The following is a 13,099-nucleotide window of genomic DNA, read 5'->3' as shown; positions in this document are numbered from 1 at the left end:
CAGGCCCAGTACCGCCAAGGCCTGGAGCTGTCCAAGCGGGCAGCTCAGCTGGGGGCCGCAGCTGGAGCGGCGGGGGGAGCGCAGTGCCCGGAGCTGGCCGCCTTCGCCTCCACCCAGCGGGCCTTCCAGGCCCAGCTCACCCACTTCTACATGGCTGCTGAGCGGCAACGCACAGACCTGGAGACGCTGCTCCACCTGCACCGCTTCTGCAAGAAGGTGAGCCCGCCCCGCACAGACCCTCCCCGGGCCCTCTGGCTGGGAGGGGGTGCGGGCAGGGAGCAGCCCACACATGGCACTAGGCTCATCTCTGATTCCGTCTGTGGCAGACGTTTACCAGAAGAGGAGTGAGGTTCGAAAGGGTAGGTGACCCCCTTAAATTGGTCCTGGCTGATCCCCAGCCCCAGCTGGTCCCATTCAGCTCTCAAAGGACACTCAGAAATCATCTGCTTCTTAAATGGTGGGATTAGGGGAAGGGGGCCTGGTATTTCCGGGAATCCAGTCAAAGCCCTAGGCTTTCTCGCCTAGCTCTCTGCAGACAACTTCAGGGGGTCAGACCAGGCTAGGAAGCTTCATCTAGTCCCACCCCTCTGTTGCAGAGTTGGGGAAGCAAAATCAGAGAAGGACTGTCACCTAGCCAACGTCACACAGCAAGCCCATGGTACTATTCTAGTGCTCTTTCCCATGCCCCGCCTTGCCCTACACAGTTGGCGGGGGCTGTGGGAGGAGGGGGACGGTTGGTGGGAGGCGGGCCCAGAGGCTTTTCTGAGCACCCTCAGAACAGAGGCTTTAGTCCTGGCCAGGACGCCGGAGTTTGGCCAGCAGTGGGGAGAAGATAGGGCTCCTCTGGGCGATGGCGTCGCGGGCCATGCTGGGGTAGGAGGAACGCCACTGCTCTGCATCCATTGTCGCTTGGCAATCCAGTGTGGCAAAGTGTAGTGGTCCCATTTTACAGATGAGGATACTGAGGTCCTAAGAGGAGAAGGGCCTTGCCCAAGGCCACACAGCTGCAGAAAAGAGGAGCTGGAATTTGAACACAGATGCCTTCATGCTCTGTGCTCTTCTCCAAAGGTGGGGGTGTGGGTGTAACAGATCTCCATGTGCAATCAGGTGTGAGGATGGGCTTATCCTGAGAGTGGCCCATGTCCGTGACTGTGGACTCCATGCCGGGCACTAAGAAGTGCTTCACAAACCTTATCTGATCTGATCTCACCATCGCTTCTTTTTTTCAAAAAAATTTTTCTAAGTAGGCTCTATGCCCAACGTGGGACTCAAACTCACAACCCCAAGGTTAGGAGTCACAGTCCTACTGACTGAGCCAGCCAGGCACCCCTAATCTCACCATATCTTTATGAGGGAGGAGCGTCTATATTGTTTCCATTCTGCAGATGAGGAAACGGAGGCCAAAAGAAGAAATTGCCTTGCTCAAGGCTCCCCAGAGGGCCGATGGTCAAGCAGGATTTGATTTAAGAGACCCCATCCCCCAATCCACTTAGGCAAACCTCTCACTTTTCTCTTGGGGGCACTGAGGCCTGGGGGAACCCCAGAAGCCTGGGAGAGCCATACCCTGAATTGGACAAGAACCCACAGCTCTGGCCCAGGCCCAGTGGCCCCAGACTCGCCCCTGAGGGACAGAGCATGGGAAGAGCCTGACCCCAGCCGCCCGGCTGTCAGGGCCCCGCACACAGGGGACGGAGACTGCAGGATGCTTCAGAGGGGAAGCCAGCGAGACTCTGCTCAAGTCCGGCCAGGGGCGCTGGGGGGACAGGTCCCTCTCTCTGCCTCTGAGGGGCAGTGGACAGGGTATGTGGTCCGTGGCCGCCAAGGGACCCCCGCTTCCGGCTGATGGAGGAGAGCCAGGCAGGGCAGAATCTGAGGCCTAGAGCTGGGGCGGCTCGCGCCTGTTCAGGTCTGTGTGACTGCAGGAGCTGTCTTCCCCACTCTGGGCCTCAGCTCCTCACCAATAACCAAGGCTTATGTAGTTCTGACCATGCGGCGGGCTCTGTTCATCATTTCACATATCATCTTATTGTCACACCAATCCTCCAAGGCCAGTGCTATTATTAGGCCCATTTTACACACAAGGAAACAGAGAAGTCAAGTAACTCATCTAGGGTCACACAGCTGGGAAATGGCCGAGCTGAGATTCAAATGCAGATCATCTGACTCTTGTGGGTAGTGAGAGAATTAAATTAAATGTAAGTACCGCCCCTCCCCCTGGGCTTTACTCAAATTTGGTATTATTATTATTAACACCAATGTTATTATTGTTAGCAGCAGCAGGAGTGGTAGCAACGCCCCGTGGGTTACGGACATCTGGCCCCTTCTCTCCTCACTTACTAGTTTTGGCCCATCTCCACCGCCTAAAACAAGCTTGTGTAACTCTGGGCCTTTGCATTTGCTGTTCCCTCCGTGGGGAATGCTTTTCCCCAAGACCGGCTGGTGTCTTATCTTTCCTCCACCTGGCTGCCTGGCTCCCACTCACTCTCTCTCCCTGTTTTTCTCACTTCACGTTGCTCACTGTGGCCTGAAACTATCCTGTCGCTTCCTCACCTGCTTGTCTGTTGTCGGGGGCCTGGGGATGGAGGAAGAGCGAGGAGTGAGGAGGGAGAAGGAAGGTTGGGGGCCTGTGGGAAGACAGGCCCGGGAATCATTCAGGGGGTGGCAGCCTGACCATGACGCCCACCGCGTGTGGCCCTCTCGCTATCTGACCTGGCCAGGCCCCTGCTCCTCTCTGGCCCCCAATCTTCATCCGCACAAGGAAGGGCTCGGCAAGATGATTTTGGAGGTGCTTCCCTCCCTGTCCAGCTCAGCCTGGAAGCTGGAGCCCCAGACAGACGGACAGACAGCCAGGACAGCCCTGTGCTGGGCTCGGCCCCGGGCAGAGAGCGAGCGTGCAGCGGCTTTGGCACTAAATAATAATAACACAATTGCGCTGCTAACAGAGATTTATGGAGCCCTTTGCCAGCCATGAGCTCCGTGTGCTTCCGCGAATATGAAGCCATTTATCTAAAGACAAGTTCCCTTAATCCGCGGAAAGATGGTTTCCTTGGAGAAAATGGTTCTCCAATCCCCACAGCTAACAGCTCGCTGTCGGTTCTAAATTAATGGAGAGAAAGATTATGTTTTTCACGAGCTGCTGGGAAACGTGTTGGCTCCTTTGCAGCCTGCAGACATTTTGTGGGTGAAATGGGGACAGGAAGAATCCCAAAATGGGGCAGAGGCCTGGCTGCGTGAGGGGGCCCCTGGGCCGGGTTGGCTGACAGTCTCTCCGGCGACCACTCGGGCACACAGCCCTGCCCGGGGCCTGCCCAGCCTCTCCAGAGCGTTGCATGTCAAAGACTGGATACATCTGAGTTCAAATCCCAGCCCCCCTGAGACTTGCTGTGTGACCTGGGGCAAGGGATTTCCGGTCTCTGAGCCTTGGATTCATCCTCTGTAGAATGGGCCGCTGGTGTAGGTCAATGGGATCCTGCTTGAGGGGTACCGAGCCTGGCAAACAGGAGGTGCTCGGTAGGGCCTCCCCCCGCACCACTCGTAAGGGGCGAATGCGGTTGTTTCTGCAGCTGAGAACCCACATGTTCCTCTCTGGATCATCCCCAGAGAGGGGTGAGGCTTTGTTGGCCCCCAGGTGAGGCCTGAGGACCCCCGGGGTGCTGGGGGCTGCTTGCTGGTCTCAGGTGTGTTAACCTCAGGGACGCGAGTGAGACCACGGTCTTTGCCGGGGCATTGGCTGGGCGACATCTTACAAACTCAACCCAGCAATCCGGATTTTCTGCTTGGAGACGCACACCTGTGTCCTCATGGGGCTCCAGAGCCCCACGCCTAGCCTCAACCCCGCACCCCCTCTTCTCGCCCCCAGATAACCTGGTTCCACACGGACTGTCAGGACCTGATGAGGCAGCTCCGGCTGGGCAAGACGCAAAGGGCCAGCCCTGGAGACCAGCGCCGCCTCCACCGCTACCTGCGGCGCCTGGCGTCCGAGTTCCCGGCCGAGAAGCTCGCCGCCTTGGGGCTGCAGGTGGCCTCTCTGAGCCAGGAGGGCCCGGGCCAGGCCCTGTGGGAGGAGGCCCGGGTGAGGCACGAGGAGATCCAGACCCTCCTGAGGAAGGCACTGGCCCACTGTCCGTGCCCAGCGGGGCCTGCCGCCCACGCGGCGCACCCGGAACTGAGAAGGGCAGCTGCCAAGGGTCAGGGTCTGAATGCAGATGTTGTCGCCTCTCGGGAAAGGCGGGGCCTGGTCTTCCTGGACTCATTGGGCCCTGATCGTTGGCCACATTCCTGGTGGCCTCGGGCCCCTGCAGAGGGGCAGAACGGAAATTCCCAGGCAGGCCCTCTGCCCCAGGAAGCTGAACAGGCTGTAGAGGCTGATGAAGGCAAAGGTGCCCACGAGCCCTTCGATCCTGCCCCCGAGCCTCTCCTCACCCACCTCTTCTCCTGGCAGCGACTCCCCAGGCAGAGTCAGAGCCCCCATCTTGCCGGAGGCAGCTTCTGCTCAGAGGGGACAGACTCACAGATGTCCCTGGAGGACTCACCCCAGACAAGTCCCCTTGCGTCTCTCTAGCTAGGACTCCCAGCAATCACCCCAGGCTCCAGGGGGTGGTTAGGGAGGGGCTGGGCGACAAGAGGAAGTTGGGGAGCCCTGGCTGAGCCCCTCTGGACACGGGTCCCGGGCAGTCGCTGTGTGTTTGGCCCGCACCGGGAGAGGGCAGGAGCCTGAGCCTGCCCTGAGCCCTGGGAAGCTCCGGGAAGACCCGACTTCTGATCAGAATAGGGAGTACGGAGGGCAGGGCAGGACTCAGCAGACCCCGGGACTGCCTCCACCACCCCTACGTCCCATCGTGGAACGAGTCGTCGGTACAGACCCTTCCAGAAGTCTCAGTCTTAGGCCAGCCAGACAACGGCATGGTGCTCAGGGGTGCGCGGGCTTCCCCTTGGGGTCGTTGGTGGGGGGATTTGGGAGTGGCTTCTTATCCAAGACACGGATTCGAGTGCCTGTTTGTTTGGTGGTGAATTCACGATCTATCGGTGGAGGGGTGGGGGTGAGTCTGGGAAGGGAATAAAGGGTGTGTTGTCAAGCGAATCACTGCACACAGCTGTTTATTCTCCGTGAAGAGAATCATCTCCTGGAAGCCAGTCAGTGCACCCAAAGGAGTAAGGGCCGAGAATGCACTCTGCTCTCTCCCTGGCTCCGCCCACCAGCGAGGGCCCTTTCTGTCTCACCTTCCAGGGACCCCACTCATCCTGGTCCCTCCAGAGAGAACCCTCTCCCCTCCCCACGCTCTACCAAGTCCACTCCCCCCACCATGGGTCGCCACCACAGCGTCTGGGTCTCTGCTGGCGGTTGGGACTGAGTGAGAGTGGAGAACCGCATCCCCTCCCAGCAGAGGGACAGGGTGGGGACGCCTGGCATTTCTGATCTCAGGGTACCTAGAGCACCGCCAGCCTTTCACATGACCCAGAGTAACCCCTGCCAGCACCGCCCCTGAATGTCGTTATGCTGACGGGGGGTGTGAACCCCCGTCTCCACCTCGGGTGCATTACCAGGGTGGCCCCTGGCAGCCTGGCCCCAGAAGTTTCCTGGCTGCTGGCAGAGGGGGAAGCCCTTAGCTCATCTGTGGAAAGAGAGGGGGTCAGGACCAGTGAGCCTAGGAGAGCAAGGCAAGCTCGTCGGGAGAGAGCTCAGCAGGAAAAGCAACATAAGCCTCAGTGCCCAAGATGGCTTTCAAGAACCTTCTAGAACTTAAGGTTTTGTCAAGTGTGGTCTTCGGCCTGTCTGCCTCAGAGCCACAGGCAGAGCTGATCAAAGGCAGGTTCCTCGGGGGTCCCACCCAGATCATTAAAAGCAGACCCTCGGGGACCAGGGCATGGCTGGAATCTGCATTTATAATCAACTGCTCGGTCTTTCCCATGTGACACAGCGAGGCGGCATGCTGCTAGGCAACACTTGGGGCTGGGGTCGGAGACGGCCCCCACCCCAGGCTAGCTCTGTTTCTCGCATTCCGCTCTCCTGCCTTCCAGTCCGGACTGGCCTGAGGATGCAAGAGGCATTTGATAAGCCCACGTCCCTCCATCCATGCCTGTCGCCTCCGACAGGGGTCGAAGCCTCTTAAAATGCTGTTACTATAGCAACAGCATCCAATCAGTGGGGACCACAGGCAGGGAGCCAGGGCACCTGGGGTGCAAAGATGGGAACTAACTTCTGAGAGAACACAGGCACTGCAAGGGATGGGGGCGGGGCTGGGGAGGAGGACGGATGGTCCTGGAATTCTTGGAAGGGAGGGCTCCCCAAAGCCATCTTGTGCATCCCTCTGTCTCTAAAAAGAGCCAAACCCCGTCACAGCAGCCCATGGAGAGGGGATGTAGAAACGAAATATAATAATGAATGAAATAATACATCGTGCAATAGCTAACGTTTATTCTGCATCTTCTATCTGCCTAGCTCGGTGCTAAGCACTTGAAAAGCTTTACAGGGCTCACAGAATCTTTCGTTACAATCATGAGGCCCATGCAAATTTCACTCCATTTTACTGAGGAGGAAACTGAGACTCAGAGAAGTGCCATGCAGGGAGCGGCTGAGCCAGGACCCAATACCACGCTGATACTTTGGGCCCACCAAGGGACAAACCGGGCTGCTTGCTGGGTCTGTGACAGTCATAGGCTGTGTCCCCTCAGAAGTCCTGCTGAGCTTGGCCGCTGCTGTGTGCCTGGGGGCCTAGGCTGGGCCAGCCTTGGTCTTTTGGGCCCTTCACACCTGGTCTCCAGTAGTGCATGAGCCAGTGTAGCAAAGTGGCCAGTCACATGGTTCTGGAGTTGGACAGACTGGATTTCTGTCCAGGCTCCACGGCTCACAAACTGAGTCCTTGGCCGAGTTGTGCTGTCTTTCTCTGCCTTGGTTTCCTTACTCCAGAGAATAATCAGATCTCAGAAGCTTGCTGTAAGTACTACATGAATTAATATACGGGAAGTCCTTAGAAAGGTGCCTGGAGCATAGTAGGTGCTCATTAAATGGGCATCTAGTATTATTCTTCAGCACCGGCCTGGCCAGCCCCTGCTTTCATTATCTAGCAAACCAAGGGAGAAATTCCTCCAGAGGCCCCCAATAATTCCCACAGAGCTTTTTGCTCTTTGAATCATGTGGATTTCTTAATTAATTTTCTGATTAACTGACTTCTGCCCTACCCCACCCGTGGAGGGGTGTGGTGTGACCTGCGAAAGATGTCACACCAGTGACTGCAGAGCTTTGTGTCAGCAAAGCCTGGACCCCACGGGGCTGCTCTGAGGAGGCACAGGTGCAGCGTCCCTCTGTGCTGGTGGATGAACTGTTAAGGAACGCCAAATCTGCCGGGGCCATGCCTGCGCGTAGCCCACCCTGATGGGAACCCCTTTTTCATGCTTGGGAGGCTGCTGGATGAGCATGGCCTGGGAGACAGGGGCCCAGGTGACACACTGTGTTGCAGACGGCCTGCCTGACCCCAGGTGGGGTGCTTTCCCTCTGGTCCTCGGTTTACCCTATCCGTCCAATTGGGTCACTAAATGGATAAGGATTTTTCTCGCCTTTGGAATCAGAGACCCCCACCTCTGAATCCAGGCTGACCCGCCTGGTGACTGTGAGCAGGGTGCAGCCTCTCAGTTTCCCCACCTTCCAGTGAGTTCCTCAGGCCTCCTGGGCCAGCACGCTAAGATCCCTGGGTCCCCGAGCCTTTTTCTTCTCCAGAGGGGTGACTGTCTCATCAAGGAGCAAAGCCTCAGGAACCCACTGTGGCCGGAGTAGGATGAGCCCACACAGAAGTTGAGGCACTTTGCATTTACGAAGGACTTTTGGGCCCACCTGTTTTTTCATCAGAGAGTCGTTACAACCCCGAGGGTACCAAAGTCATCCTCCGGGATGTCCCCATGTTGCAGAGGAGAAGACTGAATGAAGACTGGAGAAGGGAGGCGACTTGTCCAAGGTCAGACCGCAAGGAAAGCGGTCACAGGGCAAGAAGGGGGCAAAGCTCAGAATCTAGACCCAGTTCTGATCAATGCCAAGTCCGGGGATGCAGATGAGCCTCCAGTTTGTCAGCCACTCTGAAGTGGGTGCCCCACACCCTCTGCCATCAAGTTACCCACACCAGACCCAGACAGGGCAGCTGGTTGGAGTCAAGACGCAGGAAGCCCTCATCGCTCATAAAACAGAGATCCTCTGTTCTCTGGGGGCTGAGAACTGGCCTCCAGCCCAGGACAGACCTGTCTGGCTCAAACCCCCCGCCCTCTCCTAGCTGAAAAGTTTACCTTCTGAGGCTGGAGCCAGTGGGCCTCCTGAAGAGTGAGCATTCCGACTGGGGGACAGGATTCCTGAAGTCCTGTCCCCTCCTGCTTGGGGCATGACAGGGAACCCCAAGAGGACCACTGCAATCCTCAGCCTTCATTTTCTCCATGTGTGAAATGAGGGGATCGGGCCTGAGATGGAGGGCAAACGGGAATCGTCTTGTATGCGGAATTCCGCTCTGCTCTCCTGATGCTGTCTCCTCTGTGTACTGCCCTTCCATTCAGGTGCTCAGGCTGGAAACCTGCAAGTTGTCCTTGAACTCCCCCATAGCCCTGATGTCTGCTTGCCAGTCCTTCTCTAATCTTCCCTTTCTCTCACCCTCCACATTCTCCACCCACATCCCAGCCTCCACCTTCTCTCCCCTGGACAGCTGGAATAGCATCCTCCATGGGCCTCCTGAGCCACAGAACCTAGAGGAATCTTTACAAAATGTAAGATAACGTTGGGCCCTGATTCATACTGCCCAGGGGCGTCCCACAGTTCTCCAGATGTCAACTCAGCCCTCGCCGTGCTATACGAAGCTCTGTGTGGTCAGGCTTCTGCCTACCGCTCTAGCCTCACCATATTCCCCAATCTCCATAGTCTCTCTGAACTGTGGCAACACTGACTTGCTTTTAGTTCCTCAACCACTCCAACCTCTCTCTGAGGTCAAGTTCCCCTAAAAGCAGAACCCAGAGATGAGGCTCCGAGGCGGGTGATTTGTCAAAAAAGTGATCAGGACAGAGAGGGAAGGAAGCCAAGGTGTAACTGCAGACCAGTGTCAGCCTCTGCCTGGAAACACAGAGCCTCTGGAGGGCATTTTTCACCTCCCTAGGCACATGGGGCTCTCTGCAAAAGTGTGCTGCACGAAGCAGGGTCCAGGAGCCTGAGGGCAGCCTTTAGGAGTCTTTGCAGGTATAGGTCCATCCCTAGAAGATTCTATTCTGTATAAAGAATATGCAGGAAGCTCTCACAACTAAATAATAATAGTAAACACTTTAAAAATGGGCAAAGGATCTGAAAAGGCATTTCTCCAAAGAAGATATGCAACATGCCAATAGGCACACACGTGAAAAGATGCTCAATGTCATTAGCCATCAGGGAAACGCAAATCGAAACAAAAAGGTACCACTTCACATTCAGGAGGATAGCTAGAATCAAAAAGTGAAATGCTAGCAAGTGTCTGCTTGCTGGGGGGAAGGTAAAGTGGCACAGAGACTTTGGAGACCAGTTTGCCAAGTCCTCCCGTGATTACCATATGACCAGCCATTCCTGTGTGAGGAATATACCCAAGAGATATGAAAACATGCATCCACACAAAAATTTGTACATGGATGCCTATAGCAGAATTATTCACTGTAACCAAAAAGCAGAAGGAACCCAAATATTGATCCACGAATGAATGGATAAACAAAATGTGGCATATTCAAACAATAGGATATTATTCAGCCATTAAAAAGAATGAAGTCACTTCCTAACTTATTCTAGGAAGCCACCATTATCCTAACACCAGAACCAGATAAAGACATTGCAAGAAAAGAAAATTATAGACCAACATACCTTATAAATATACATATAAAAATTCTCAACCATATACTAGCAAAACAAGTATAACAGCATATTAAAAAGATTATATAGTGTGACTAATTGAGATTTATCCCAGGAATGCAAGGGTAGTTAAGCATAAGAAAATCAATCAATCTAATATATCATATTAATAGAGAGAATGGTTAAAAAATTCACATGAGCATCTTGATGTAGAAAACACATTTGTCAAAATCCAACACCCCATCATGATAAAAAAAATAGTCAGAAAACTAGGCATAGAGAGGAACTTATTCAACATGCTAAATGGCACTTAGAACCAACCCACAACTCACATCATATTCATAGGTGCAAGACCAAAATCTTTCCCCCAAAGATCAGGAAAAAGGCAAGGATGCCTGCTTTCACCATTGCTCTCCAACATTGTACTGGAAGTTCTAGCCAGAGCAATTAGACAAGAAAGATAAATAAAAGGCATGAAAAGTAAACCTGCCTCTATTCACAGCTGACATAACCCTGTGTATAGGAAATCCCAAGTAATCCACAAGAAAGCTACTAGGACTAATAGTTGCAGGATACAAGATCAACACACAAAAATCAGTTGTGTTTTTAGGCACCAACAATGGATAATCTGAAACGAAAATTAAGAAATCAATTTACTATAGCATCTAAAAGTATAAAACCTAGGAATAAATTTAACCAAGGAGGTGAAAGACTTATACACTGCAAACTATGAAACATTCCTGGAAGGGCACCTGGGTTGCTTAGTCAGGCCACCCACTCTTGATTTCGGTTTAGGTTGTGATCTCATGAGTGGTGGGTTTAAAGATAGTGCAGAGCCTGTTTGGGATTCTCTGTCTCCCTCTCTCTCTGCCTCTCTCCTGCTTGTGTTGTCTCTCTCTCTCTCTCAAAAATAAATAAACTTAGGGCGCCTGGGTGGCTCAGTCGGTTAAGCCTTCGACTTCGGCTCAGGTCAGATCTCACATTCGGGGGTTCGAGTCCCGCATCAGGCTCTGTGCTGACAGCTAGCTCAGAGCCTGGAGCCTGCTTCCGGTTCTGTGTCTCCTTCTCTCTCTGCCCCTCCCCCTCTCATGCTCTATCTCTCTCTGTATCAAAAAATAAATAAATAAAACATAAAAAAAAAAAAATAAATAAACTTAAAAAAAACATTGCTGGAAAAAGCTAAAGAAGACCTAAAAAATGGAAAGACATCTCAAGTACATAGATAGGAAGACTTACCATTATTAAAATGTCAATACTACCCAACGCAGTCAACAAATTCAATGTAACCCATATCAAAATTCCAACAGCCTTCTTTTGCCGATATGGTAAAGCCAATCCTCAAATTCCAATAGAATTTGCCATGGCAAGTCCCGTGGTCCCAAACAGCCAAAACAACTTGAAAAAGTACACAACTGGAGGCCTCACAGTTCACAATTTCAAAACTTACTACAAACCTACAGTAATCAAAACAGGGTAGCATTGCCACAAACACAGACATCCACACAAATGGAATAAAACCAAGAGTCTAGAAATAAACCCGTGTATCTACAGCCAGTTGTTTGTCAACAAGGGTGCAAAGTCCATCCAACAAACAGTGCTGAGACTTTCACATGTCAGAGAAGGAAGCTGGACTTCTGCTTCACACCATATACAAAAATTAACTCAAGATGTATCAACGACCTAGATGTAAGAGGTGAAACTATAGAACTCAGAAGAAAATATAGAAGTAAATCTTCATGACCTTGGAGTTGGCAGTGGATTCTCAGATATGACACCAAAAGCATGAGCAACAAAAGTAAAAATTGATACATTTGAGGGGCGCCTGGGTGGCTCAGTTAGTGGAGCGTCTGACTTTGGCTCAGGTCATGATCTTGCAGCTTGTGAGTTTGAGCCCCGTGTCAGGCCCTGTGCTGACAGCTCAGGGCTCGGAGCCTACTTTGAATTCTGTGTCTCCCTCTCTGCTCCTCTCCCACTTGTACTCTGTCTCTCTTTCAAAAATAAGTAAACATTTAAAAATAGTTGATACATTTGCCTTTATCAAAACGAAACCTTTTGTGCATCAAAGTGAAAAAGACAACTTACAGAGTGAAAGAAAAAATTTGGAAATCATATACATATGAAAAGTTTAATAGCTAAAATCTATAAAGAACTCCTATAAATCAACAACAAAAGGACACACAACCCAACTTAAAAATGGGTAAAGAAAGAACAGACATTTCTCTAAAGATATACAAATGGTCAGCAAGCAAGATGCTCCACATACGTAGTCATTAGGGACATGAAAACCAAAACCACAATGAAATGCCTCTGCATACCTGCAAGGAAGGCTATAATCAAAAAGGCAGAAAATCACAAATATTGGTAAGGGTGTAACGACATTGAACCCCTGGTGTTGCTCACAGGAATGTAAAACGATGCCTCTACTGTGGAGAAATTTGAGGAGTCCTCCAAAAGATCGACATAAAATGATGCAGCAATTCCACTCCTAGGAATATACCCCAAAGAACTGAAAATTGGACTCAAACATATACATGTGTGACAATACTCATTGTGGCATTTTTCACAAGGGCTAAAAGGTGGAAAGAACTGAAGTGTCTGTCCATCAACAGATAAGTGGGTAAAGAAAATGTGGTACGTACATGAAATGGAAAAGTATCTATCCATCAGAAGGAATGAAGTTCCGGTGCGTGCTGCAGTGCAGGTGACCCTCGAAAACAATATGCTGAGTGACATAAGCCAGGCTTAAAGGCAAAAAGACGAACGAGAGTATGATTCTGTTACATGAAATACCTAGCACAGATGAATTCATAGAAATATCAGGTAGGTTGGAAGTCTCGAGGGCCTGGGAGGAGGAGGGAATGGGGAATTATTGTTTAATGGGTACAGAGTTTCTGTTAGGATGATGAAAACATTTTGGAAATAGTGGTGATGATTGCACATGTCAGATGTCATTAATGCCACTGAACTGTACACTTCAAAATAGTTAAAATGGAAAATTCTGTTATATATATTTTATCACAATAAAAAAATTTTTTTTTAAAAAGTACTGATATGTGCTACAATGTGGATGAGCCTTGTAAACTTCAGGTTAAGTAGAAGAAGCCAGTCATAAGAGATTATATACTATAGGATTCCATTTACATGAAATGTCCAGAAAGGCAAATATGTAGAGACTGACAGTAGATTAGTCGATGCTTAGGGCTGGGGGTATGGGGTAGGAGGGTATGAATCCTTAAAGGGTAAAGGGTTTCTTTTAGAGATCAT

At 51.8% G+C, this 13,099-nt stretch overlaps 1 protein-coding gene across 1 annotated transcript in view; it reads left to right on the top strand.

Annotated features, from left to right (window-relative positions):
- KIAA1755 (KIAA1755 ortholog) overlaps positions 1–5,044 on the top strand; it is a 41,372-nt gene extending 36,328 nt beyond the window's left edge. The window contains exons 13-14 of the mRNA XM_029917237.1: positions 4–216; positions 3,860–5,044. Of these exons, the coding sequence (XP_029773097.1) occupies positions 4–216; positions 3,860–4,561 (915 nt within the window). The 3' untranslated portion in view covers positions 4,562–5,044. The remainder of the gene's footprint in view (positions 1–3; positions 217–3,859) is intronic.
- The last annotated feature ends 8,055 nt before the right edge of the window (positions 5,045–13,099 follow it).

Source organism: Suricata suricatta, chromosome 12 (genome assembly GCF_006229205.1).
Source record: "Suricata suricatta isolate VVHF042 chromosome 12, meerkat_22Aug2017_6uvM2_HiC, whole genome shotgun sequence".
NCBI classification, from domain to species: domain Eukaryota; kingdom Metazoa; phylum Chordata; class Mammalia; order Carnivora; family Herpestidae; genus Suricata; species Suricata suricatta.
This window is presented reverse-complemented; position numbering and strand designations above follow the sequence as displayed.